We start from the raw sequence: 15,132 nt of genomic DNA, 5'->3' as shown, positions 1-15,132 counted from the left end.
AACTTTAGCCTTTCCTTCACCCTCCCAGTGCAACTTTAGTCTCTCCTTCACCCTCCTAGTGTAACTTCAGCCTCTCCTTCAGCCTCCCAGTGTATCTTTAGCCTTTCCTTCACCCTCCCAGTGTATTTTTAGCCTCCCAGTGTAACTTTTGCAAACGCTTCAACTCTCTCCTTATCCATCTGTCAACAATCCCTTCCTCACTATTCTAATATTGTTCAACATTCCTGCACTACAGTCTCGTACTCCACCTCTCTCCTCCCCCTCCTCCTACCCTTCCTCTCTCCTCCCCCTTTTTCTCTCCCCGCCCCATCCTCCTCACATCGTCAAAGCAGCCGAGGGTTCCCCTGGAGAACTCGATGCCGAAAGCAATGAAGCAGATGACGGCTGCCACCCACATCAGACACTGCAGCCCTCCGGCCAGCTGACGGGCAAATTTGACGTACTCTGGGGTCCCTTTGGGGGGCAGCAGTTCGTTGGGGCCGTCCCGCTCCAGAACCTCCGCTGCTTTGCTGGACGTCAGGCCCTGAGGGGATTTAAGGGGGAGGAGGGGGGAGAGAGTGAGAGAGAGGGAAAGAGGGAGAGATTTACTCTATATTAGCAGCAGTCTGTTTCATCACACAGACAGACGGACAGAAACCCCATGGTAGCATGGTTACCTTGGTAACACTGGTGGTATACCTCATCTCTAGCTCTTCTATTGTGATCTCGTGGTCGTCCTGTAAAGATTGACAGACTGTTAAAGCTACAATGTATTTATGATGCAATTCTGTCCCATTTAATTTAATTTGGCATATTCTCTCCAGCGCTCTCTCCTTCTGGTCTTGTGAATCACACTCACAATGTCCATCTCCTTCTTCATGCCCTCTAGCCTATCCTTTTTCTTTATCTTCTTCTTTTTCTTCATCTTGACATCCACTTCTCCATTCATCTCAAACATGTCGTAAGAGTCCTGGAGACAAAGAGGTGACATCCTGTATCATCTTGCTAGGGGTGAATATACAATATCCTTGATCATTGAATGAAAATCAAATTTAATTCATGACAATTTGATTAGAGCTTTGATTAATCACATAAATGGGTCACCTACCCCTTTACTCATGGTGGAGGGCCTGCCCAAATCAATTGAAGTCCAACGCTCAGTCCTCTTTCCCCCCGAAATCTTAGAAGCGTCTTTATATCCTCACTAGGGATGTTCCTCAGAGTAAAATCACCAACCTCCAGAGCAGGACCAGACTGTTGGCTCAGCTTTATATACTACCGCACCACCTTCACCTTCTCTACCCGCCCCAAAATGGCAGTGCCATTTTAAGTGTAGCCAATGTCACCCCTATTAAGGTGAATGGCAAAGCGTCCCCTACCCACATTGGTGGCTCTTTCATATCAGTGCCATTGGCCTTGTGTGTAGGGCTTGTACCTGTCTTATCAGAATACACAAGTTTTTACGTTCCCTGATTAACTGTAAAGCTATCAAGAAGGTCAATGCCGTTCCAAAGTCACAACTACTTCTTTAACTTGTGATAGGACAAATCTGTATTACATCAAGGGTGATTTTCTTCTCTACTCAGATGCACATTAATTGACTGATACATTGACACTGAGACAATGACTGGTTCATCCCATTCAATGACTGGTACAGATATAGAAGACATGAATTGGATGAAACACATCTAGTGAGAAGTAGATTCAAATGCCCTCAGGAGGGCCTAACTTACAGTGTATATCAGTGTAAAAAACTGTAGTGGTCAATTCAAATAAAATACAGCGATATGGTCATGCCAGGCCAGTAAGCGTTTAGAAAATGGAGACTTTTTTTCTACATTTCCTGTTTAGGGGCCAATGTGAGAACACCTTATCAGTGGGAGAGTGTGTAAATACTTACAGTATTTGTGCCTCAGACCGCTAAAAGGTGTGATGGTGACACACTCCACATTGGCATCACTGCTGTGTCATCTGCCCTTATAAGGAAAGGACAATTGAACATTAAAAACGAATTGACACTCACAACCTCTTATGTACTGCTCCGTGTTCCCATCACAAAGACACCAGTGGGCGGGAGATGAACTGGCGTAATACTTTTATTACTGTTATTGAACTACCACAATGCCTATTATAACTCTTATTGAATTAAGTGAAATAATGTTTCTTCACCGGGCAACATCCATCCAACAGTGAATTCTATCATCTGCCAATTTATCAATAATTTTCCATCATGTTTGTAAGGCATGTATTGTAAGCACCCTGAACAGGTGATTTTTATAACTAACCCAAGTCTAACCCATGACTTGCCTAGTTAAATAAAGGTTACATTTAAAATATATATATTTTAAAAGCGATAGACCAGATTAGAAAAAAATGTGCCAACCAGCATTGAGCTAAACTGAGCGAGCTCAACTGTGAATGGAAGCCAGTTTGGATTTTGGCGTCACTCCTATCAAATCCCATTGAGAGCATACGTCATTGACAGAAAAACTTGAATTGTTGCATCTGGTTGTGTTGTTGTCCTCCGGAGGCTAGCTAGCTAGCTAAAATGGGCCCTTTCCTAAATTAGCCATTGATTGAGATAGGGATGTGGACTTGTGGTTTAACTTAATTCTCCATGCTGGCCAATGATTATAACAGCAACTCTGATCCAACCATTAGTTCATACATTGTTGTGCCCCTGGCCTGAGAGGATGGAAGTTCAATATGTAGCTAGATGTAGAAGGCTAATGTTAACTAGCTAACGTTGCCCATGAATGGAAATTAGGCCAGCAAGCAAGCATTTTAGCCAGGTAGCCTAGGACAACAAAAAATGAAAGCGTGTACTGTATGACAGAGTGATAGATTGTTTCGTCAACATGAGAGGAGGATGGCATTGGCGTTTTTCTACAAGTAGGGTGAGTCAACATGCTTGCACGAACGCGCACGCACACACACGCACACAGAAATCAGAACCATAGACAGCCACATCATATTTAGCTTCCCTTGATTGATCTAAATTGTTTTTGGTATCTTTTAGTTGTCACTGTATTAGACTAAGCAGAGGTGATTTGATGATGTTGAAATGGTGCTGGAATAGTGGAGGCAGCTACTGTTTTTTTTGCGACTTATGGTAACTCTGTGGTTCTAAATCAATAGTTGTTTAGTGGTTCGAAAATGTCAGACACATTAACTTGCTTGACCATGCTCTAGGTCATGTAACTGTCTGTCACATGCAATATTCTTTGTGGACTTCACTGGACAGAGGTTGCTATGATAAAACAAAGGTGTGGTTGAATTTATTCTGCAATTATCACAACACATAGGTTGTAATATGTTTGTTTTTCTGGTGGGGGGGGCTTCCCCAGTGATGTAATCCACACGCCGCTGCTGTTCATCGACGAGATTATGTGCAAAATGTAAGCAAAAATCCGTCTCGCTCCATCTGATCCCACTGCTGGCCACTGGGCTTCCTCTCTGTTATGGTAATTTTATGAATAATGACTAAATAATGTATACATTTAATGCAGAATTGTTACATTTAATGCAGAATTGTAACTAACAGAATTCTACCCTGTCTGATAAATGCATGTTTCTACATCGGCAAAGAGGAAGTGTTAAAAGACACATTGTGACAAACAAGTGGTGGCCACTGAAACTAATAACAGGAAGTAAGTCTCCCCACCCAGGGAGGGGAGAAACCGTTAGGCTTGCAGCAGTGTGCAACATGTGGTAGCATACGATAAGCCATATGTATGTGTTGGAATGAAATTTATCAGCAGCTTTGTCTTTGTCAGAGGGAAGGAGGAACATTTAGGACGCTATGACACTGTGTTATTTGATCTATAAACCAATGTATGTTGTATTGGGGGAGAGCTCTCAGAATAAACGTCACTGACTATTTTTAAACTGGTCTCCGTCTGTTTCACTTCCCCAGAACCATACACATTCTGGGTGCAGACTGAATGTTTTAATTGAATTGGTTAATGAATACATAGGAATTAAAATTCCTCTAACACTCTCGTTATCATATTTGGTAGTGTGTGGAAATGCCAGATGCTTCACATTTATACATCCGGTTACATTTCTGGCTCATTGTTCTAATTGTGGTGGAACGATTAGAACAACATGGAGATGCTTTTCAAACAGGACACTAGTGTCCTAATCTCAGTAGGGTAGAGTGGGCTGGAGCTGGAATGTGTTCCACTTTATAAATCAGAGAGGTAGTGGAGTGCCCACCGCTTGGAAAACACTTACACCAATCACTTAACAGCTGCATGGCTTGGATAAAAACTACAATGGTCCTGTGACAATACAGAATTGAAGGTCGAGTTTAATGTCGAAATACCATGCAAACACATAAAAAAAAACAAGTTCTGTGAAATGTAGGCTTTTCACTAATAGGTGAGCAGTTGTCCAAACCCAAAGTGAAGTGGTCAGAATATCGTGGCTAAGGTGGTGGTGACACCTCCCATGCAGGCCTACAGGGGTTCCTTTAGCCTACTGGGGTAAACAGACTTACAGTAGGACCTGGGCCTGAGTTCGTTAGTCCAACAGGCACTTTGTCCTGCTATCTGATCACAGAGGTTGTGTTATCACTAACAGAGAGAGAGAGACTATATGCACATTGTTACAACACTGTACATAAAACATTTGAAATTTCTCTATTATTTTTAAGCTTTTGTGAGTGTAATGTTAACTGGTCATTTCTGATTGTTTATTTCACTTTTGTTTATCCGTTCCACTTGCTTTGACATTGTAAAGAGGTTTTCCATGCCAATAAAGCCCTTTGAATTGAGAGAGACAGAGCGAGACAGAGATGGAAAGAGGGAGAGAGAGAGAGAGAGAGAAAGAGAGAAGGGGGGGGAATCTTCGTTACTCCCAAATACTATTTTCCTCCTGTCACGATCGTGTGGAGGAGAGACGGACCAAAACGCAGCATGTGGAAAATAAGCCATCTTCTTTTATTTTTTACTACGAAGATGAACATGAAACGAAACACTATTACAAACTATACAAAAACAACAAACGACCGTGAAGCTATAAACGTAGTGCACACACACACACACACACACACACACACACACAAACAGCTAAAGCCTATGGTTGCCTTAAATATGGCTCCCAATCAGAGACAACAATAACCAGCTGTCTCTAATTGAGACCCAATTCAGACAACCATAGACTTTCCTAGATACCTACACTCAACCATAGACACAGCTAGACTACTATACTAAACATAAACCCAACTACTCTAATAAACCCCCTAAACCTTAAAAACCACCCTAGACACTACAAAAAAACACATACATTCCCCATGTCACACCCTGACCTAACTAAAATAATTAAGAAAACAAAGAATACTAAGGCCAGGGCGTGACACCTCCCTGTTACTGTAGTTAGTATTGTTGTAGTGAGTATTGTTTCTAGCCATATGTCTTCTACATGAGCCTGGCAAGCTAAGCTATACAGTTGTCTACACAAACCAAAAGATGGCAGCAAGGCAACACTGAGAAACCAGGACACACCCCCATCCAAAGCAAGCCAATGGACTCTCATGTGGGTGCATTGCACCCCCTGAGCAAGACTTACTGGCGTTGACACTGTGTGGCTTTGTGTGTAAATAGACTACATGTGGGTGAGCAGACTTACTGGCATTGACGCTGTGTTTGTTTTCTAGCGTTAAGTTTTAGTTCTGTTTTTTGGTTCAGTTCGTAGAGCACAGATTTCTCAAGCAGTACGTTATTTTCAAGAGATAATCCATATATCTGTAAAATAACTTCTAATTTTAGATATGAATTTCCTTCTGTATTTTCCAGGCATACTCCATAGGCGGACCAGAACGGGGTCAATACGGACCGTGGGTCCTGAAAAAAGTTGAATCATAATAATTAAGGAACTCAGTTGGGCTTTCAACTTAGTCTTGATTTTGTTGTAACGTTTGAGTCACTGATAAATAACAATATCCATCCGGACCTTTGTCACCTATCAAATTTGTGTAATAGGACTTTCACAAATAGTATTTGAGAACCCCTAACCTGGGTTAACAAGTTGAGGGATTTTCAGTAGGCCTACAATATAAAATGTAATTTCTGGTAAGTTAAATCTATGCTAGTCAAACAAACATCCTAAACTACTTGTTTTACAAGTATTGCTTTTAATTGTCATTCTCTGTGAAAGTGGGGTGTCTGCTTACAGTAACTGGTTGATTACATTATACTGTGTTGAAGTAGTCAAATACTGCATTTCCTGCTAGCCACTCAGAGGAAACATTTAGAGGACCATTAACGAGATTGCGAAACCTGCATGCTGTCACACTGCTTCAAGTACAATAAGCAGCCATGTATAACCTGTCTGTGCAATAAACATGTCGGTGTTAAACACAGATGGTTCATATTAAAAGAAGAGTGAGGGCCAGTGTTACTTATCGTAAGCTTTTCATAAATTCTCTCCTGGCATCCTTATTCAAACTGCTGATAATCACTTATGTTTCTCGCCCATTGATTCCTCAAAAAGCTCATCGATAGGGAAATATAAACAGGGTAAACTCTGTTCAATCGTAATAAAACAAACGTTATCAGCCTACATGGAAGGATTATAACATAAAAACAGGATATTGCTATTTTGGTTTCATGAGGTTCAAGCGTTGCAGAGGTAGCGTTTGTAGGGGAGAGTGGGGTAAGCCATTTTTTTACATTCAGCATCACTCCATCAAGTGAAATATAGTATTCTTTGTAACAAAGATATCTACATATACTTCAGGATGTTGTGTATCCCTGGAAATGATCAGAATTCATGTAAATATAGCTTGTCCCCCAAAAAATAGTCTCTTGGCACAAGTTAGCCCAGGTATGGGGTAAGTTGAGCAGTGGGACAGGGTATGTTAAGCAATCTACACATTTATGTATTGAATTAAATATTACCACTACCTTTTTAAACCATGTCTATCTATATTTCTCAAACACAATTCAACACAATCACAATCACTTTTTGTTTCTTAATCAATATTAAGCATCTTTTAACACAGGCATAACACAAAACAAACACGTTGTCACGTTCCTGACCTGATTTCCCTTATTTTGTATGTATTTAGTATGGTCAGGGCGTGAGTTGGGGTGGGTTGTCTATGTGTGTTTTCTATGTTGGGTTTTTTGTGTTCGGCCTGGTATGATTCTCAATCAGAGGCAGCTGTCAATCGTTGTCCCTGATTGAGAATCATACTTAGGCAGCCGGGGTTTCATGTGTGGTTTGTGGGTGTTTGTTCCTGTGTTAATGTTTCGCCACACTGGACTGTTACGGTATGTTCGTTTATTGTTTTGTATTGTTTTCGTGTTCATTAAATTACCATGGAAACTTACCACTCTGCAAATTGGTCCTCCGATCCTTCTCGCCTCTCCTCGTCCGATGAGGAGGACGACTTAGACTGCCGTTGCACACGTTGTACTTTTGTTTAACACTTGTAACATAGGCTAGGCCCTGTTGTTACCTTGCATCCCAGCGATAATGCCTTGCATTACGCCTGGGGGAAAAAACACTAATTTGCTCAATTGCCATTGGCTCAACCAAGGCACACAGCTACAAGGAAACTTATAGAGACACCAACTGATGTATGTAATAATCGTACAATTATTTGCTTTGGTTTAGATACAAGCAACATGAAACCTCACACAATATATTAATTTGACTTGGTGAAAATCCGTTAAATGTTTTAACCTAAATTGCTTACAACTTTTTCCGTGTGGTTTTCTTCCTTCATAGACTCTGAAATGATGGCCTCATCCTAAATATTTAGTCAAATGATTCATTTTGTGTGTGGTATCTGAGAAAAAGGGTGGCTCAAATGATCCCTTTTGCTCAACTTACCCCACTCCCCCCTACTTTGTATCCACTTCAGTATGGTAATGAGACTTCTTTATGGCTAATGAGGTGTGGCGCCAGCAGGAAACCTGTGGCGACTGAATCTCAAAAGTGACTCGCTCTCAGATATGTTTACATTCTAATGAGATTAACTGTTCAATACCAATACCGCACCATACTAACATATAGGAAAGAAAATAGTGGCCATACATTGAGCTGTGGGGAGGAAGAGGAATCAAGCATGTGGAGAATGTTGTTAATTAATTCACAAAGGAACCATACGTGCATGCTCATTACTCAAATACGTGCAATCTCACCTTCCTTTACTGATTTATGAGAGGACAAGTTCATTGTTTTAGTTGTTCTAACCACACCGCTCTCAGAATATCCTGTGTGCAAACAGAAGATGTAGGTCACAATGCCAACTGTCAACTGTGTTGTGGATTTCCCATCACATTTGTTTGCACAGGTGCATCTGAAATAAGACAGGCAGAGGATGTAAAGACTTTGATCATGCAAACCGCAATGGAACATAAAACCAAATACTAAGAGTTAAATGTCAAGCCACTCTATAAAAATCTGGTCCACTCTAAAATGTAATCGGTAAAAGATGGTTAAGAGAATACACTGGCAGGTACCTGCAAAGAAATAACATGAGTATGTTGGTTCTAATAGATGAGTCAAACGGCTAATGTGTTATTATATCAGCCATATTTTCAGTCTCTCATGTTACACTGCTTTGCTTTACCTTGGCCAGGTCGCAGTTGTAAATGAGAACTTGTTCAACTGGCCTACCTGATTAAATAAAGGTGAAATAAAATGTTGAATAAAAAACATCAGTAGGCTATACATACACTGGCTGAAGAGTCTTGACCTAAACTAGAAAAAAAGTATTTAGTCAGCCACCAATACTTATTTTCCACCATAATTTGCAAATAAATTCATTAAAAGTCCTACAATGTGATTTTCTGGATTTTCTTTCTCATTTTGTCTGTCATAGTTGAAGTGTACCTATGATGACAATTACAGGCCTCTCATCTTTTTAATTGGGAGAACTTGCACAATTGGTGGCTGACTAAATACATTTTTGCCCCACTATGTGGGGATTTATACATCGCAGATAAAGGCATAAAGAAAAAATTATACTGTATTCCTACATTTCCAAACATGGCAAAGACCTGTGGTAAAGATGGTGGGGTTTAGTGGCTTCTTAATAATGTCATGGAAGTACTACCCTATGCGCAATCAATAACTTTCATAATCTAAATCATTTGAAGAGTCAAATTAATGACACAGATTGGCCATAGAATTATCATCCAATAAATGCAAGATTCATTGTAAATTGAAACGACAGTAGCTGTTACGTTGTATACTGATTCTCAAAAATAGCGTACATCATGTCATTGACGGGGACGAAGCCCAAAACAGTCGGAAGTTTACATACACCTTAGCCAAATACATTTAAACTCAGTTTCACAATTCCTGACATTAAAGTAAAAATTAGTAGTAAAAATTCCCTGTCTTAGGTCAGTTAGGATCACCACTATTTTAAGATTGTGAAATGTCAGAATATTAGTAGAGAGAATGATTTATTTCAGCTTTTATTTCTTCCATCACATTTTCAGTGGGTCAGAAGTTTACATACACTCAATTAGTATTTGGTAGCATTGCATTTAAATGATTTAACTTGGGTCAAACGTTTTGGGTAGCCTTCCACAAGCTTCCCACAGTAAGTTGGGTGACTTTTGGTCCATTCCTCCTGACAGAGTTGGTGTAACTAAGTCAGGTTTGTAGGCCTCCTTGCTCGCACACGCTTTATCAGTTCTGCCCACAAATTTTCTATAGGATTGAGGTCAGGGATTGGATTCTATAGGATTGAGGCCACTCCAATACCTTGACTTTGTTGTCCTTAAGCCATTTTTGCCACAACTTTGGAAGTATGCTTGATTTGGAAGACCCATTTGCGACCAAGCTTTACCTTCCTGACTGATGTCTTGAGATGTTGCTTCAACATATCCACAGAATTTTCCTTCCTCGTGATGCCATCTATTTTGTGAAGCACCACCAGAACATGATGCTGCCACCCCTGTGCATCACGGATGGGGTGGTGTTCTTCGGCTTGCAAGCCTCCCCCTGTTTCCTCCAAACATAACGATGGTCATTATGGCCAAACAGTTCTATTTTCCTTTCATCAGACCAGAGGACATTTCTCCAAAAAGTACAATCCTTGTACCCATGTGCAGTTGCAAACCGTAGTCTGGCTTTTTTATGGCGGTTTTGGAGCAGTGGCTTCTTCCTTGCTGAGCGGCCTTTCAGGTTATGTCGATATAGGACTCGTTTTACTGTGGATATAGATACTTTTGTACCTGTGTCCTCAAAAAAGATTTGAACTTTTCGCATCACAGTACGTTCATCTCTAGGAGACAGCGTCTCCTGAGCGGTATGACGGCTGCGTGGTCCCATGGTGTTTATACTTGTGTACTATTGTTTGTACAGATGAACATGGTACCTTCAGGCGTTTGGAAATTGCTCCCAAGGATGAACCAGACTTGTGGAGGTCTACAATAATTTTTCTGAAGTCTTGGCTGATTTCTTTTGATTTTCCCATGATGTCAAGCAGAGAAGCACTGAGTTTGAAGGTAGGCCTTGAAATACAWCCACAGGTACACCTCCAATTGACTCAAATTATGTCAATTAGCCTATCAGAAGCTTCTAAAGACATGACAATTTTCTGGAATTTTCCAAGCTGTTTAAAGGCACAGTCAACTTAAAGTATGTAAACTTTCTGACCCACTGGAATTGTGATACAATGAATTATAAGTGAAATAATCAGTCTGTAAACAATTGTTGGAAATATTATTTGTGTCAAGCACAAAATAGATTTCCCAAACGACTTGCCAAAACTGTAGTTTGTTAACAAGAAATTTGTGGAGTGGTTGAAAAACGATTTTTAATGACTCCAAACTAACTGCATGTAAACTTCCGATTTCAACTGTATGTATATATATATATATATATATATATATATATATATATATATATATCACACAGGGCTGTAACTCAAACCAAAGAGCGTAGAGTAAACCTCTAATAAATACACGGGACGAGACCCGTAATAACAATACATGGGACTAGACCCGTAACAACAAGTGCACCATATGTAAACCGTAATACAATGTACAGTAAACGTAGCATGAAAGCCAATATCACAGAACACAGCTACTCACAAGACCAACGGACATGGAGCAATAATCGACAAGGACAATGGGGAACAGAGGGCACAGTTATAAACAGGCTAATCAGGGGGAATAGGAACCAGGTGTGCGTAATGAGACAAGACAGTCCGGGGTTGAAGAGTCAAAATGTCAAGAATAACTTTCAGCCAACAACCATGAAAAATATTTTATATTTTTACATATTTTAAGAACTTACTTCACCACAGTCCCATTCTTGCCTAGGTTTGGCAAGGCTTTCACATACACAGCAGAAAATGATTAGTGGGAGGAATGTAAAAAAAACATAGATGTACCTCAGAGGAGGCTGGTGGGAGGAGCTACAGGAGGACAGGCTCGTTGTAATGGCTGGAATGGAATCAATGGAATGGTACCAAACACATTGAAACAACATGTTTGACTCCAAATCCCTGCTGCAGTGTGTGCAAACCTGGTCAAGAACTACAGGAAACGTATGATCTCTGTAATTGCAAACAAAGGTTTCCGTACCAAATATTAAGTTCTGCTTTTCTGATTTATCAAATACTTATGTAATGCAATAAAATGAAAATTAATTACTTAAAAATCATACAATGTGATTTTCTGGATTTTTGTTTTAGATTCCGTCTCTCACAGTTGAAGTGTACCTATGATAAAAATTACAGACCTCTACATGCTTTGTAAGTAGGAAAACCTGCAAAATCGGCAGTGTATCAAATACTTGTTCTCCCCACTGTATATCCCAGGCCCCCGTCCCCGCAGGAGGCGTTTGCCTTTTGGTAGATTGTCATTGTAAATAAGCATTTGTTCTTAACTTCCTTGATATAGGGGGCAGCATTTTCACTTTGGATGAATTGCGTGCCCATAGTGAACTGCCTCCTACTCTGTCCCATATGCTAATATATGCATATTATTATTACTATTGGATAGGAAACACTCTGAAGTTTCTAAAACTGTTTGAATGATGTCTGTGAGTATAACAGAACTCATATGGCAGGCAAGAAAATCCAAACAGGAAGTGAGAATTCTGAGAGTGGTCGATGTTAAAGTCATCACCTATTCAATTCCCTGTAATATATGGATCTGTTTGCACTTCCTACRCCTTCCACTAGATGTCAACAGTCAGTAGAAYGTGGAATGWAGCTTATKCTGTGTTGTGGGACCGGATGGGAGRTGTTTGAGTCAGTGGTCTGGCAGAGTGCCAGTTCTTGGTCACGCACTTTCCTCATGATRTCGTCATGCGTTCCATTACTTATAGAGACTGAAAAGAATGCTCCGGTTGGAATGTTATTGGATATATATGATAACAACATCCTGAAGATTGATTCTCTACTAAGTTTGACCAGTTTATTCGACTTGTAATATAACTTTTCGAAGTTTTCGTCCGACGTTTGCCTGCATCTGCGCGAGCATTTGGACATGTGTACTACACATGCTAGCAAAATTAGCTAATTGGACATAAGTAATGGACATTATCGAAAAAAACAACGATTTATTGTGGAACTAGGATTCCTGGCACTGCATTCTGMTGAAGATAATCAAAGGTAAGGGAATATTTATGATGCAATTTCGTATTTCTGTTTACTCCAACATGGCGGAGAAATGTTATTAAATCTGAGCGCCGTCTCAGATTATTGCATGGTGTGCTTTTTACGTAAAGTTTTTTTTAAAATCTGACACAGCGGTTGCATTAAGAACAAGTGTATCTTTAATTATATGTAAAACATGTGGACCGTCACAGGAAAGGAAGACCCAGAGTTACCTCTGCTGCAGAAGATAAATTCATCAGAGTTAACTGCACCTCAGACTGCAGCCTAAATAAATGCTTCACAGAATTCAAGTAACAGACACATCTCAACATCTGTTCAGAGGAGACTGCGTGAATCAGACCTTCAAGACTTGCTTGGTCCAATAAACATGAGCAATGGACATTAGACCGGTCAAAATCTGTCCTTTGGTCTGATGAGTCCAAATTTGAGATTTTGGGTTCCGCCGTGTCTTTGTGAGATATCGAGTAGGTGAACGGATGATCTCCGCATGTGTGGTTCCCACCGTGAAGCATGGAGGAGGAGGTGTGATGGTGTGGGGCTGCTTTGGTGGTGCCACTGTCTGCGATTTATTTAGAATTCAAGGCAAACTTAGCCAGCATGGCTACCACAGCATTCTGCAGCGATACACCATTCTATCTGGTTTGCGCTTAGAGGGACTATTATTTGTTTTTTGACAGAACAATGACCCAAAACACACCTCCAGGCTGTGTAAGGGCTATTTGACCAAGAAGGAGAATGATGGAGTGCTGCTTCAGATCACCTGGCCTCCACAATCACACAACCTCAACCTAATTGAGATGGTTTGGGATGAGTTGGACCGCAGTGAAGGAAAAGCAGCCAACAAGTGACCAGCATATGTTAACTCCTTTAAGACTGTTGGAAAAGCATTCCAGGTGACTGCCTCATGAAGCTGGTTGAGAGAATGCCAAGAGTGTACAAAGCTGTCATCAAGGCAAAGGATGGCTACTTTGAAGAATCTCAAAAATATATTTTGATTTATTTAACACTTTTTTGTTTGTTAAATGATTCCATATGTTTTATTTCATAGTTGTCATGTATTCACTGTTTTTCAACAATGTAGAAAGTAGCAAAAATAAAGAAAAATCCTTGAATGAGCAGGTGTGTCCAAACTTTTGACTGGTACTGTATATTTAATACAATTGCTAATATACTGAAATCAGAGGGTAAAGAGAGAAATGTTCCGTTTTAAGATTAATCATGCTTTTTTAGTTGATCAGTTGGACTTGGAGGTGGATTATTAATTGTACCCTGCCACCAGTAAAAAGGCTTTTGATCTAAATGTGTCTGAAATTAGAGTGTGTGATATATTTACCCTTTGAACTTTATTTAAAAACAAATTTGCTTTACATATCTGTATTCTTAAAATGTATCAGGCCTCAGGCCTCAAAACCCAGATGCAGACAGTTCGAAGTAACAAAAGTTTATTACAAAAACATTGGGCAGGCAAACGACATGTCAAGGGCAGGTCAGTAATCCAGAGCAGAGTCCGAAAGGTACAGAATGGCAGGCAGGCTCATGGTCAGGGCAGGCAGAATGGTCAAAACTAGAAAACAGGGACTAGAGAGAAAACAGGAGTATGGGGAAACCCGCTGGTAGGCTTGACGAGACAAGACGAACTGGCAACAGACAAACAGAGAACACAGGTATAAATACACAGGGGATAATGGGTTAGATGGGTGACACCTGGAGGAGGGTGGAGACAAGCACAAAGACAGGTGAAACAGATCAGGGTGTGACATAATGGCCTCTTCTTTTTGTGTTTTCACAAACAAACATACATGATACAAGGCAAAACTTTTTTCCAACAAATATGCACTTTAGAGAAACATAAAGTACATCTCCTTGATAAATAGAAGAGGTAAGCAACACTGAATACATAGTAAAATAAAATAGATATCTATCATATACAGTGTTATACATAATCTGGCAATATGTGACTATAAATTACATTGATAATGTGGCCATTTTTACACTATGAATCAATTTAAGAACAAACTGGAACAGTGCTGCAATTGCTTTTTACTTCAAGAGCTAGATTCAATCTGTATCAAAAGGAAAAAAGAAATGTTCCTTTTGCATATGGAGACTGCATTTGCGGTAAATGTTTCATATGTCGACTCAATCAGAAATGACCTTTAAATTTAAATCGTGCTATACAATGGATCTTCCATGCTACAGATTGAATGTAGGCCTTAGTCTCCACGGTTGGCCAAAATAAGTTGAATTGAGTATTGCTTGTGCCATTGCTGACAGCACAGAACACTGAATTGAGGATATTGAGACATTTGTGTAACAAAAAGTAAATATTTGACATTGAGTTGTAAATTGTTTACTCTTGTGAGTGGTAGCCTTACTGGCTCTCTGTGTATTGGCATCCAGGAATACATGTCTTCTAAGACTTTAAGAATAGTCTATTTCGCCTGCATTCTCATAACATTGTCAAATCTGTCTCCAGTGGTGTAAAGTAATTAAGAAAAATACTTTAAAGTACTACTTAAGTAGTTTTTGGGGGTATTGTACAACTTTAACTTTTA

The 15,132-nt window shown here is 40.0% G+C and overlaps 1 protein-coding gene across 1 annotated transcript in view; it reads right to left on the bottom strand.

The window, feature by feature from the left end:
* The window catches only part of LOC111964878 (potassium-transporting ATPase alpha chain 1-like), a 10,513-nt gene extending 9,266 nt beyond the window's left edge, over positions 1–1,247 (bottom strand). The window contains 4 exon segments of the mRNA XM_070443917.1: positions 334–523; positions 657–716; positions 839–949; positions 1,088–1,247. Coding sequence (XP_070300018.1) covers positions 334–523; positions 657–716; positions 839–949; positions 1,088–1,099 — 373 coding nt within the window. The 5' untranslated portion in view covers positions 1,100–1,247.
* Between the last annotated feature and the right edge of the window lie 13,885 nt (positions 1,248–15,132).

The sequence above is a fragment of the Salvelinus sp. IW2-2015 genome, linkage group LG6.1, assembly GCF_002910315.2.
Source record: "Salvelinus sp. IW2-2015 linkage group LG6.1, ASM291031v2, whole genome shotgun sequence".
NCBI classification, from domain to species: domain Eukaryota; kingdom Metazoa; phylum Chordata; class Actinopteri; order Salmoniformes; family Salmonidae; genus Salvelinus; species Salvelinus sp. IW2-2015.
The sequence above is the reverse complement of the archived record's forward strand: the minus strand, read 5'-3'. Positions and strand labels throughout refer to the sequence as shown.